A 14332-nucleotide genomic window follows, 5' to 3' on the forward strand; every position below is an offset into this window, starting at 1 on the left:
AAACTCAGGAGGCAGAGCTTGCAGTGAGCTGAGATCCGGCCACTGCACTCCAGTCCGGGTGACAGAGCGAGACTCCGCCTCAAAAAAAAAAATATATATATATATATACACACAAATGAATAAAAATAAAACTGGGGAAATTTTAATAAAGCTGGTGTATTACACCAGATGTCAATATTCTTCTGGTTGTGATGTTATAAGTTTCCCAAAACTGTTACCATTGGGAGAAACTAGGCAAAGTGTACAAGAGATCCCTTTGTATTATCTTTTACAACTGCAGAAGAAATTACAATTATCTTAATTAAAATTTCATTTCAAAAAAGTCTGTACAGAAGCACTGCTGATTATATGAAAGAAACAAATCAACACTGTCCTTTGTTCTAATTTTGATATGATGTACTTTTTGGGTCTCCAGAATAATGGTTTTTCCATTTTCTAATGTTTTACAACCTTGGAAGCTCTGTTTCTGGGTCATATTTGAAACACAGCATTCTAGGCCAGGTGTGGCGGCTCCCATCTATAAATCCCAGCACTCTGGGAGGTTGAGTCAGGAGTACTGATTGAGCCCAGGAGTTCAAAACCAGCCTGGGTAACATGGCGAGACCCCGTCTCTGTTAGTTTTTTTTAATCAATAGTAAATAATAAATAAAAAAAGAAAAGAAATATAGCATTCCATCAATAGATGCTGTTTTCCTCAAAAATATTTTTCAGCTCTGGAAAGAAGAATAAACATCAAGCAATCATTTATGCTTGCAACCCAAAATACACTGCACTGCCTTCAAATAAAAATGTTTTTCTCATTTCAGATTTCCCTTAAGACTGAGTTTTCTGCACTAAAATTTTATTCTAATCAACTTTTCAAAGTCCTTTTTTTTTTTTTCTTTGAGATGGAGTTTCACTCTTGTTGCCCAGGGTGGAGTACAATGATGTGATCTTGGCTCACCATAACCTCTGCCTCCTGGGTTCAAGCAATTCTCCTGCCTCAGCCTCCCAAATAGCTGGGATTACAGGCACGCACCACCACGCCTGGCTAATTTTTGTATTTTTAGTAGAAATGGGGTTTCTCCATGTTGGTCAGGCTGGTCTCCAACTCCCGACCTCAGGTGATCCGCCGGCCTTGGCCTCCCAAAGTGCTGGGATTACAGGCATGAGCCACCGCACTGGGCCTCAAATTCCTTTTCTTATAATCCAAAGTTAATGAACTAATTTCATAAACCCTCAATTATTTATCCATTTGAAGGAACCACCTCTATGACCTTTACAAGACTTTTAGTCTTCTGGGTTCAGATAATGTCTTGTTAACCTCAACATCCTTTGTAACTCTTTTAAACTCTCTTTCTATATATAAAATAAAGTTTCAAAAAGCTGGCCTTGGTAGCTTGAGAGGTTGAAGCAGGAAGACTGCTTGAGCCCAGGAATTTGATCCAGTCTAGGAAACATAGCAAGACCCTGTCTCTACAAAAATCAAGTAAAATAAAAATTAAACTCCTCCTTTATGACTTAACTATCTCAATAGTTTCCCCATGCAAATCTCTTCAGCTAATCATACAATTCATACTTTGTGCTAAATAATGGTCTCTTATTTGTAAATCAACACTCAACAAACTCCTCTGTTTACAACTACTACGACAGCTCTGCCTGGGCAATCTTCTACTACTAAAAGTTGAAAGAGGTTGCCAATATTTCTCCTAACGGTCTCTCCCTTCTGCAAACAAAACAAGAATGGCGGTATTTCCTTTGCCGTGCTTGTGCATCATTATCCACCACAATTCTTGAAAAGAAAATAATTATCCCTAACATCATCGGCTCGTCTCTATTATGCTCTAAGTTGGCAAAGGACAAGTAACCTGAAGAAAATCCTGGATATTTTATTCTAAGACTTGTTACTTCCCTATTCTTGCCCCTCCAAAAACAAAAACAAAAACAAAACCACAGCAACTCTACTTTTCAAATTGAAATTGATGAGCAGGAAGACTATCATTGATTTTTTTACACACAACAATGAAATTCTCAGAATGAGCAATGTGGTTATGAATAAGATTGGCTGTGGATTCTTATAAAAACTCCTGGCCGGGCATGATAGCTCACGCCTGTAATCCCAGCACTTTGGGAGGTCAAGGCGGGCAGATTACCTGAAGTCAGGAGTTTGAGACCAGCCTGGTCAACAGGGCCAAACCCCGTCTCTACTAAAAACACAAAAATTAGCCGGGCATGGTGGCGCATGCCTGTAATCCCAACTACTTGGCAGGCTGAGGCAGGAGAATCATTTGAACCTGGGAGGTAGAAGTTGCAGTGAGCAGCGGGTGGAGATCAGAGATTGATTGCACTCCAGTGAATGAAAGTGAAACTCTGTCTCAAAAAAAAAAAAAACTAATTAGCCATGTGGCCTTTTAGCCTTCTGGAAGTTACTTCACCTCACCAGTCTCAGTTTTCTCACTTTGAAAATTCATTTAAGGGTTCATTCTTGCACTAACGTTCTTTGATTCTAACATTCCAAGGTCTATGTAGATACAGACAACAGAAAGACAAATCTGCCTTCAACATCTGAAAGTAGAGACCAGTGATACTAAAGCATGGGAAAGTACCATAAAGGATCCTCTTGATTCACAACCACTGGTTAACAGTAGCTAACACCTGGAACAGGAGGGGCTGTCTGCGATCAAATGCTCTTTTAGAGAGCTGGGTCAAGTGTTAGTTTTTTGGGTTTTGTTGGGCAGTGGGGAAAATATATCTAAACCATTTAGCATTTAAACCGTTTTTTAAAACACAGCATAAAACGTAACATTAAATTTGCCACCTTAACCATTTTTAATGTGTACAGTTCAGTAGCTGTTAAGTATATCACACCATTGTGCAACAGATCTCCAGAGCCTTTTCATTTTGCAAAACTGTAATGCACTGTTTTATACTCATTAAACACCTTCCTATTTCCTTCTTCCCCAGTCCCTGGTAATCACCATTCTTTCTGTTTCTATGAATTTGACTTTAGATAGCCTCATATCCACATAAATGAAACCACATAGTATTTGTCTTTTCATGCATTTCAAACATTTTTAAGTGTACGATTCAGTGGCATTAAATTAATTAACACTGTTACACAACCATCACCACTATTTCTCTCTGGAACTTTTTCATCCTCCCAAACTAAAACTGTGCTCATTAAGCAATAACTTCCCATTATCCTGTCCCCCAGGCCCTAGTAACCCCTATTTCACTAATTTGTCTACTATAGGTACCTCGCACATTATTTGTCCTTTTGTGTCCAACTCATTTTACTTAGTAAACTATTTTCAAGGTGCACCCATGTGGTAGTATGTTAGAATTTCCCTCCCTTTTAAGGCTGAATAATATTCCATTTTATGTGTATACCACATTTTGTTTATCCATTCATCCACTGGTAAACATGTGAGTTGTTTCCACCTTTCAACTACTGTGAATAATGCTGCTATGAACGCTGGTGTGAAAATAGCTGTTTGAGTCTTTTTTGTTGTTTTGAGACAGGGTCTTGCTCTGTCACCCAGGCTGGAGCACAGTGGCACGATTATCAGCTCACTGCAACCTCCGCTTCCTGGGTTCAAGTGATCCTCTTGCCTCAGCCTCCCAAGTAGCTGGTACTACAGAAATGTACCACCATGTACAGCTAATTTTGGGGGGTTTCTTGGTAGAGACAGGATCTCACCATGTTGCCCAGGCTGGTCTTGAACTCCTGAGCCCAAGTGATCTGGCCTCCTAAAGTGCTGGGATTTACAAGCATGAGCCACCCTGCCTGGCCCTGTTTGAATCTTTGATTTAAATTATCCTGGATATAACTTGAAGTGAGATCACTAGATCATATGGTAATTTCCTTTTTAATTTTTTGAGAAACTACCCTATTGTTTCTGTGGCTGCACCATTTCATATTCCCACCAGCAGTGCACCAAGGTTCCAATTTCTCTACAACCTTATCACTTGCTTTTGTCTTTTGTTATTATCGTTATAACTATCCTAAATGGTCGCAAGATAACATCCCATTGTGGTTTTGATTTACATTTCCCTAATTATTAGTGATGCTGAACATCTTTCCCTGTGCTTATTGGGCATCTGCTTATCTTCTTTGGAGAAATATCTAGATAGGCTTTTTTTTTTTTTGAGACAGAGTCTCCGCTGTCGCACAGGTTGGAGTGCAGTGGCGCAATCTCGGTTCACTGCAAGCTTCACCTCCCGGGTTCATGCCATTCTCCTGCCTCAGCCTCCCAAGTAGCTGGGACTACAGGTGCCCGCCACCACGCCCGGCTAATTTTTTTGTATTTTTAGTAGAGACGGGGTTTCACCATGTTAGCCAGGATGGTCTCGATCTCCTGACCTCATGATCTGCCCGCCTCGGCCTCCCAAAGTGCTGGGATTACAGGTGTGAGCCACTGCGCCTGGTCAGCTTTTTTTTAAAATAGTAATTATGAAACACTTCAAGAATTTGCACATCATCCTTGCGCAAGGACCATACTAATCTCTGTATCGTTCCACCTTTACTATATATGCTACCGAGGCAAGCACTGTGGATAGTTTTTTGGGGTTTTTAAAGATAGAATCTCACTCTATCATCCAGGTTGGAGTGAGATGGTACAATCATAGCTCATTGTAGCTTCAAACTCCTGGGCTCAAGTGATCTCCCATCTCAGCCTCCTGAGTAGCTCAGACTACACGTATGCACCACCACACCCAGGTAATTTTTTATTTAAAAGCTTTTTTTTTTTTTTTTTTGGTAGAGACGGAGTCTCGCTAAGTTGCCCAGGCTGATTTCGAACTCCTGAGCTCAAGCTATCCTCCTGCCTCAGCCTCCCAAAGTGCTGGAAATACAGATGTGAGCCACAGTACCCAGCCTAATCAATCGTTTCTTAAATGCAGATTAGTGGAACCAACCTACTCTTCCAAAACTTAGCAGAATCATCCTGACGACAAAATGTATATATTATACCTCTCTTAGGGACAAGAGCCTTTACCAACTTGATTTCTTACATGGAACCCAGAGACTCCAATTCTCAATGAAAAATATTCCCTGTGAAAAAAGGAATAAGCCTAGTGGTGGAGAAAGGATTAATGACACTAAAAGGTAGCACATCCAGTATACAGACAACCCACTAAAAACCTGTGCTTTGAACTTGTAATTCCCCCATCACTAAGTAATGCATTCCTGAGCTCATACTACCAAGATGGTTATGGTCAAATCAACAACTGAAATCTTCTCATCCAAAAGTTGTAACTCTCTTAAGACTATTTTTCAAACAACCTTTCAATTTTGTTTTCTTTTTTTTTTTTTTGAGACGGAGTTTTGCTCTTGTTGCCCAGGTTGGAGTACAATGGCGCGATCTTGGCTCACCGCAACCTCCACCTCGCAGGTTCAAGCGATTCTCCTGCCTCAGCCTCCCAAGTAGCTGGGATTACAGGCATGCGCCACCACGCCCGGCTAATTTTGTATTTTTGGTAGAAACAGGGTTTCACCATGCTGGCCAGGCTGGTCTCGAACTCTGATGTCAGGTGATCTGCTTGCCTTGGCCTCCCAAAGTGCTGGGATTATAGGCGTGAGCCATTGCACCCGGCCCCAACCTTTCAATTTCTAAGAGCAGTCTTGCCCTATTAAGCCAAACAGTTAATATTCCTTTTTTTTTTTTTTGAGTCAGAGTCTCACTCTTGTCGCCCAGGTTAGAGTGCAGTGGCATGTGCTCGGCTCACTGCAATCTCCACCTCCTGGGTTCAAGCAATTCTTCTGCCTCACAGCCTCGCAAGTAGCTGGGGCAACAGGCACGCACTACCACGCCCGGCTAATTTCTGTATTTTTAGTAGAGATGGGGTTTCACCGTGTTGGCCAGGCTGGTCTCGAACTCCTGACCTCTGCTGATCCATCTGCCTCAGCCTCTCAAAGTGCTGGATTACAGGCGTGAGCCACTGCGCCTGGCCACAGCTAATATTCATAAGTCCGATCCCAATCTACTTCATATAATGATCAGAAAGTAGGTAAAAAGGAAAAATTTTAAATAAGCTACCCTCAATTCATATTAAGAGGATCCTGATTGTACCACCTGTCTGCCTACCTGCCTGCCTTCATTAATTATTTATGGTGCATCCATTAAGTGCAGGTACTCTTCTAGGTGTTTAGCACACATGAGGGAAAAAAAAAAAAGACAAAGATTTCTGCCCTTGTGTAACTTTTATTCTGGTGCCCTTGGATGCGTTTTGAGATCGGTTGAGTATAACATACCAGTAATTTGTTTTTTGCAGCAGTCTCCAATAAATCTGACCATTTATATAACACAATTTCTAATATGGATGTATGAGAATTGAAAATATATAGAAAAATTCAAATACAGTAGTCTTTGTGAACACCGTCCTAAAAATCTATAAAAATTGTTTCTTCAAAAAACCAATAGCCAGTAAGAAACTTAAATGACTGCACCTAAAACAATGAGGGCCTGCCTTATTTTGGCAGTCAGGTCCTTCTGAACACCTGCAAGATAACTACTTCTCTACAAACCTCGGGATGTTTTTTTTGTTTCTTCACACAGAATCTCACTCTGTCACCCAGGCTGGAGTGCAGTGGCGTGATCCAAGCTCACTGCACCCTTGAATTCCTGGACTCAAGTGATCCTCCCACCTCAGCCTCCCCTGTAGCTACAGGAACAAGCCACCATGTCCTGCTATTTTTTTGTTTTTGCAGAGATGAGGGTCTATGTTGCCCAGACTGGTCTCAAATTCCTTACCTCAAGTGAACTTCCCAACTCAGCCTCTCTAAGTGCTGGGATTACAGGTTTGAGCCACCATGCCCAGCCCTCAGGATGTTTTATCAATCAAGTGACCACTCAAAAATTTCATCATAATTTATACTTAGAGAATGCTCTAGATTTTAAAAACCCAGCCAGACATGATGGTGCTTGCCTGTAGTCCCAGCTACTTGAGAAGCTGAGGAAGGAAGATTTCTTAAGCCCAGGAGTTCGAGGCTACAGTGAGCTATGATTGCACCACTGCACTCCAAGCTGGGTGACAGAGTGAGATTTAATCTTTTAAATAACAACAACAACAAACCCTAGTCACTTGGTAAAATTTAACACATTCCTAAAAGTAGTCTACTTTCAAAGTATTTCTAGTCATCTGCACACTGACCAAGTGGTTACTTAACATTGTTCAGACATGTACCATCCAGTATGGCAGCTACTAGCCACATGTAGCTATTAATCACTTGAAATACGCCTCTTTAAAATTTATGTTTTCATTACATAATATACATCCATGTAGAAATACACCTAATCTAAAATGAGATGAGTTGTAAGCATAGCTTACAAACCAGAGAAAAAGAATGTGAAATATCTCAACAATTTTAATTTTTTTTTTTCCTACAGACTGGGTCTCACTATGTTGCCCAGGCTGGTCTTGAACTCTTGGGCCCAAGCAATCCTCCCACCTCAGCCTGCCAAAGTGCTGGGATTACAGGTGTGAGCCACTGAGCCTGCTCTCAACAATTTTTAAATCTTGATTACACAATAAAATAACTTTCTAGATATGAGTTAAAATACATAATTAAAATTTACTTTATAGGCCGGGCGCAGTGGCTCGAGTCTGTAATCCCAGAACTTTGTGAGGCCGAGGTGGGTAGATCATCTGAGGTCAAGAGTTCTTGGCCAGCCTGGCCAACATGGTGAAACCACGTCTCTACTAAAAATACAAAAAAATTAGCTGGGCATGGTAGTGGGCACCTGTAATCCCAGCTACTAGAGAGGCTGAGGCAGGGAGAATTGCTTGAATCTGGGAGGCAGAGGTTGCAGTGAGCCGAGATCATGCCACTACACTCCAGCCCGGGCAACAGAACGATACTCCGTCTCAAAAAAAAATTTTGTTTTACTTTTTAAAACGTGACCATTTGGCCAAGTACAGTGGCTCACAGCTGTAATTCCAGGATTTTGGGAGGCCAAGACTCCATCTCAAAACAAAAAAAAAGTGGCTATTAAAAGTAATATATGTGGCTCACATTATTTCTTTTGAACGGCACTGGTTAAATGCAATGGTAAACTACTTTTTTTTTTTGAGACAGAGTCTCGCTTTGTTGCCCAGGATGAAATGCAGTGGCACTACCTCGGTCACTGCAAGCTCCGCCTCCCGGGTTCACGCCATTCTCCTGCCTCAGCCTCCCGAGTAGCTGGGACTACAGGCGCCCACCACCATGCCACGTGGTGTTTCACCGTGTTAGCCAGGATGGTCGTGATCTCGTGACCTCGTGATCCGCCCACCTCGGCCTCCCAAAGTGCTGGGATTACAGGCGTGAGCCACAACACCCAGCCCAATGGTATCTTAAACCTGTGGACAGAACTAATATATGAATGTGTTCAAGCTGTACTCAGAATCATTTATTTTCTCAACTTACAGTATTCAACATCTTATATATGAAAACATTTTTATCCAAAAGCATGAAAATGTCAGAGTCTAGGCCGGGCTCGCGGTGCTCATGCCTGTAATCCCAGCACTTTGGGAGGTTAAGGCGGGTGGATCACCTGAGGTCAGGAGTTCAAGAACCGCCTGACCAAAACTACTTAATTTTTGCCTACTAAAACTACGTAATTGGCCAGGCGTGGTGGCGTGATCCTGTAATCCCAGCTATTCAGGAGGCTGAGGCAGGAGAATCGCTTGAACCTGGGAAGCAGAGGTTGCAGTGGGCAGAGATTGCGCCACTGCACGCCAGCCTGAGCAACAAAAGCGAAACTCCATCTCAAAAAAAAAAAACAAGAGGGCGGGCATGGTGGTTCCCACGTGTAATCCCAGCACTTTGGGAGGCTGAGGAGGGTAGATCACCTGAGGTCAGGAGTTCGAGACCAGCCTGGCCAACATGGTGAAACCTCGTCTCTACTAAAAATACAAAATTAGCCAGGTGTGGTGGCATATGCCTATAATTTCAGCTACTTGGGAGGCTGAGGCAGAAGAATCACTTAAGCCAGGCAGGTGGAGATTGCAGTGAGCCAAGATCATACCACTGCACTCCAGCCTGGGCAAAAAAAAATGAAACTCCATCTCAAAAAAAAAAAAAAGAAATTGTTTAGCGGAGCACCAACAAATACTTGGGTACCACAGTGTGCAGGATGTTCAATCCATAAAATAACATGTTCTGCCACACTCCACAGCAGAAGAGTCACATATTCTATATATAGCTAATATAATATGCACTGTGCTCCTACAAAGTGCCTGGCCCTGGCACCATGTGAAGTGCTTTACTCTCATTAACCCATAAAATTCTCACAACTACCCTATGTGGTAGATACTACGACTGACATTTTTTTTTTTCAGACGGAGTTTCACTCTTGTTGCCCAGGCTGGACTGCAATGGCGCGATCTCGGCTCACCACAACCTCTGCCTCCCTGGTTCAAGCGATTCTCCTGCCTCAGCCTCCCGAGTAACTGGGATTACAAGCATGCGCCATCACGACCAGCTAATTTTTGTATTTTTAGTAAAGATGGGGTTTCTCCATGTTGATCAGGCTGGTCTCGAACTTCGGACCTCAGGCAATCCGCCTACCTCGGCCTGCCAAAGTGCTGGGATTACAGGCATGAGCCACCGTGCCCAGCCTTATTAACACTTTTAAAGAGCCTGAAGCCAAGAGAGGTTAAGTAATCTGCCAAAGTTGCACAGCTAGTAACCTGTGGAAACAAGATTCCCACCCAGCAGACTTGATCCAAAATCATCACACATCTTCCCAAGTAAAAGGAATACAAAAATATTATACCATTAACTTACAGGATTGAGTTTTAGTTGGGGGGCATGTACCCTTTACAAAAAGATTGGAGTAGACAGAGTTAATGTTTTGCTTCCTACTCTCCATCCACACTGTTCCTAAGGATAGATTAAAGTTGACCACATAACCGGGCGTGGTGGCTCAAGCCTGTAATCTCAGCACTTTGGGAGGCTGGGGCGGTGGAGTGCTTGAGGTCCGGAGTTCAAGAGCAGCCTGACCAACATGGTGAAACCTAGTCTCTAATAAAAATACAGAAATCAGCCAGGCATGGTGGCCAGCACCTGTAATCACAGCTACCTAGGAAGCTGAGGCAGAACTCTGAGGCGGAGGTTGCAATGAGCCAAGATCACGCCACTGCGCTCCAGCCTGGGCAACAGAGTGAGGTTCAGTCTCAAAATAAATAAATAAATAAATAAAGTTGACCACATGAATTAAATCCTCAACCTTACTATACATTTGTTCCATGATCCCTTTTCCAGAAAGGCCCTATCCCATCCCTCTGACTCAATTCCTATTAGTCCTCCAGACTTCATTTATTTATTATTATTTTTTTGAGACTAAGTCTCATTTTGTTGCCTAGGCTGGAGTGCAGGGGCACAATCTCAGCTCACTGCAACCTCCGCCTCCCAGGTTCAAGCCATTCTCCTGCCTCAGCCTCCTGAGTAGCTGGAACTACAGGCACCTGCCACTACGCCCGGCTAATTTTTGTATTTTTAGTAAAAATGGGGTTTCACGATATTGGCCAAGCTGATGTTGAACTCCCGACCTTGTGATCTGCCCGCCAAGGCCTCCTAAAGTGCTGGGATTACAGGCGTGAGCCACAGCACCGGCCCAGACTTCATTTTAGGTATCATCTATATGTAAGACTACTCAAACTCCTCACGATTTAGACTAGGCACTCTTCCTCCCTATGCCTACTACTGTAGCATCTCACTGGAATGCTCCTCAAGGGGTCTGCTGTATTCATCATTTATTCTCAGTGCCTAAGAACAGTGCCCAGCATTAGATGCTCAATAAATATTTGCTGACCCATCTGATCACCTAACCCCAGCCACCTACAGCTAAAAGTGGAGTGTTAAAAGCAAACTTAGTGCTAGGGAAGTGCTAGCGCTAAGTGCTAGTATTCTCTAACCCACAAGTTAGAGAACAAGCTCTAAGTTTCATGAAATTTATGACAAACCAAGAAAACAGTATGATACTCTGGAAATAAGGACTATGATAATTTGCCTCCCAAAAAAGGTGAGCAAAATAAAAATCTATCTAAAAAATGACTTGTCCAATTTAATTTCTGTAAAATTTATTTTGTGAGAATGAAGCAGCTGATATTTGTCACAAAAGAAAACCCAAACCAAATATTTCAGTAACGCTATATAAATTGCTCCAAATCAGCTTAATTTTGACAATTCCCAGAGTTCAAAGACGACCGCAGTTGCTTTTTAAAATCGTCTCAATATAAAATTACATTTAAATATGAGTTCAACTGCACCGCCACAATGCTGAGAGCCATGTGTCTTTTAAGAAATGTTTTGGGGAGCGGATGGGTTTCACAATTAATAAAGCACAATTAGCGTCAGCGCCACTTAAATTTTCTACCCAGATTCAAAAGGGACTTTCCTAGAGCTTTCCCTTTTCCTTTCCTAAACGGGAAATTCGATTAAAAAGGTCACTCTTCAGCTCTTACTTCCACACTAAGTAATTCTGAAACACGGTGAAAGTGCATTGTAAGTCCACAGGGCTATGACTGGCAAAATACTTTCCTGTAAATACTAGAGTCAAATAAGACAGAAGAGGGAACTTGACTTCACTCCGTTGGGTTTGAGGACAGAAACTGATCATCTCTCTCAGATTACTGCTTCTGTTGATGTCTCGAAAAGCACTGAGGCAAATATGCCAGAGTCCCGCCCGAAGCGCGAAGAGCCTCCGATTGTTTGACACATCAATGAATTAGTCAATGAGGGCAACTCACTTTTCCCTTCTAATTTACCTTAATTATTCTTCTCAGAAACCCTCAAGTTTACTCTAAGTTATGACCATATGGAATCTTCTCTTTGCCCCAAAGCATAAATTCAGGCCTTTCCCAAATAGCTAGTACTGCTTCAATCGCAACCACTGAAATAAACACTTTAAAAATATCACACATCTAGTAATTCCATGCAAATGTGGAAAAAGCCAGTCCAGTCGCCTGAAGAAATAAGGTTCTGGAACACGGTTAAATGATGCATATTTTGTAACAGAAGGCACTGAGCATAGTGGGAGACTCGAAAGCAAAAGACCGGATGGAAATCATGGGAAGACCCCGCCCCAGTAAGCTCGATGCCGATTCAAACACTAACTTGGATCTGTCGTTTGGAATCGGAATCACTGAAACAAAGGCGTATATTACGGGAAGCAAGATGTCTGGAGTAAAATAAACGGTTTGCAGCTACCGAGACTGTACACCGTCCTCCCACAGGTCTTACCTATGGTGGAAATAAAGGTAGTATTGAAGGCATCATCCGAAAAACGAAAAAGGACGCAGGTCTTCCCCACTCCCGAATCCCCGATCAGGAGCAGCTTGAAAAGCAGGTCGTACGTCTTCTTCGCCATTGGGAGGAGCGGCTCGGGCTCTCGCCGCCGGCGGCCCCAAGGGATCGGTCCCTCTCACTACGGTCAACTCCTCACACGGGCGTTCTCAGGCCGGAGGACCGGGGAAGCGTGGGAAAAAGGAAGGCTTGAGAGGGCGCGGGCGACCTACGAACAGCTTCGGGGAAGCCCCGACAGTGGCGGCGTCCAGTGCCTCCGAGGGCGGCGACCGCGGCTCCACAGCCTCTCCCAGCCGCTCCGCCCGGTTCCGGGGAGTCGGTCGGGACAAAATGGCCTCCCCTCCCCCCTCAGGGCTTCTCGGCCGGGACGCTCCCACGGGCGAGCAAGCCTGCTCTGCCGTCGAGGAGGCGCGGCGGGCGTGAGGACAGTCTCTCTCCCGAGCAGAAACTCCGCGATAGCACGCGGCGAGGGCAGCGAAGAAAGACCCCCAAGTCGACGAGCTCAGTTACATAGCCCCAGGAAACCAAGCCGCCCCGGCCAGAGCCACCTTTTCCCCGTGCCCTCTCACGCCGGCGTGCGCGCTGCCTGAGACGCACGCAAGGACGTACGCCCGCCCTTCCCTCACGCCCTAGCCCTGCGGTTCGCCTCTGCGCACGCGCACAAGAGGGCACGGGGGCGCGCCGAAGGGCAGAGTGGAATGCTCGGGCATCCAAGCCTCAGTCTGAGGCTGGACCCAGAGGGGAGAAGGGAGGGGCGAGAGAGGGCGAGGCCGCGGGCGCGCTCCCTGTGGCCGCCTGATAGGGTGCGCGGCGTTACGAGCACGCCCCGCGGGAGCCGCTGCTTAGCGACTGCGCAAGCGCAGGCCCCCCGGACCCTCCTCCCCCGCCCCCGAGACACCCTTCCCGAACCCTGCACCTCCTTCCCTTCCCGGGGTCTCCCGCTGGACTGCGCTGCGGTTTCTCTGCCCAGCGTTTGTCAGGTGTGTTGAGCTGGAGGTCTTGGCGCAGCGACGGGCTTGGGTGGCCCTGTGTTCCCGTGTAGGTGGAGCTCGTAAACGCGAGAAAAAACTGCGCCCTGGGTCATTTAATAGCCTCTTTGCTAGAACGAGACGCCTCCCGGCGTGCCCCCTTTCCAGGGCCAGGCCTGACGGAGAAACATGAGTGCTCCATCCCGGTTGACTTCAAGAACAAGAGTTTGAGATGGAAAAACTGGCCACGCTGCTCGGGTTGGGATGATGTAATCCTCACAACCTCTTCCTGGGCGACGACAGGAAGGCTGAGGAACACCTGGGCGCAGGAAGCACCTCCCCGCGAAGTAGAAGGGTCTGTGCGGTGCTCAGAGAACCTGCTTCAGGCCTTTGCCGTCCTTTAGGAATCCGGGAGAACCCGGGAGCTCTCTGCAGAGGAGGTGGGGCCTCTGCCTGCCGCCAGAGTCGTACCACTGGATTGAAGATTGAAAGGTGGTCAAGCCTACCCCTAGTCCGACCCAGCCTGCTTCCTCGCATTTTCTCTTTCTTTTTTTTTTTTTTTTTGAGACAGAGTCTTACTCTGTCACCCAGGCTGGAGTGCAATGGCACAGTCTCAGCTCACTTCAACGTCCGCCTTCAGGTTTCAAGTGATTCTCCTGCCTCAGCCTCCTGAGTAGCTGGGATTATAGGCGCATACCACCATGCCTGGCTAATTTTGGTATTTTTAATAGAGACGGGGTTTCACCATGTTGGCCAATCTGGTCTTGAACTCCTGACCTCAGGTATTCACCTGCCTCAGCCTCCCAAAGTGCTGGGATTATAGGCGTGAGCCGCTGCGCCCAGCCTCACTTAAACCTTCTCATCCTCTCTGAATCATTCTGACTCCAGTCGGGAATGCCTTATGATAATAACAATTCTAAAATAGACTAGCCATGCAAATCACAAAGTGAGTGATGGTCAGTGCAGCACAGGTGTGTCATCAATTCAGAGTCAGAAGGAAAAACTTGTTACCCTGATTATTCCTATCAAAATAAGTTAGATTAACTCAAGCCCCAATGTTACAAAGTATTTTAGAAGTCTTGAAAGTTTTTAAGCT

At 44.8% G+C, this 14332-nt stretch overlaps 1 protein-coding gene across 1 annotated transcript in view; it reads right to left on the reverse strand.

Moving 5' to 3' along the window:
* RAB10 (RAB10, member RAS oncogene family) overlaps positions 1 to 13640 on the reverse strand; it is a 108965-nt gene extending 95325 nt beyond the window's left edge. The window contains exon 1 of the mRNA XM_011950369.1: positions 12206 to 13640. Within this exon, the coding sequence (XP_011805759.1) occupies positions 12206 to 12332 (127 nt within the window). The 5' untranslated portion in view covers positions 12333 to 13640. The remainder of the gene's footprint in view (positions 1 to 12205) is intronic.
* Between the last annotated feature and the right edge of the window lie 692 nt (positions 13641 to 14332).

Source organism: Colobus angolensis, unplaced genomic scaffold (assembly GCF_000951035.1).
Source record: "Colobus angolensis palliatus isolate OR3802 unplaced genomic scaffold, Cang.pa_1.0 Scaffold109, whole genome shotgun sequence".
Taxonomy (NCBI): Eukaryota; Metazoa; Chordata; class Mammalia; order Primates; family Cercopithecidae; genus Colobus; species Colobus angolensis.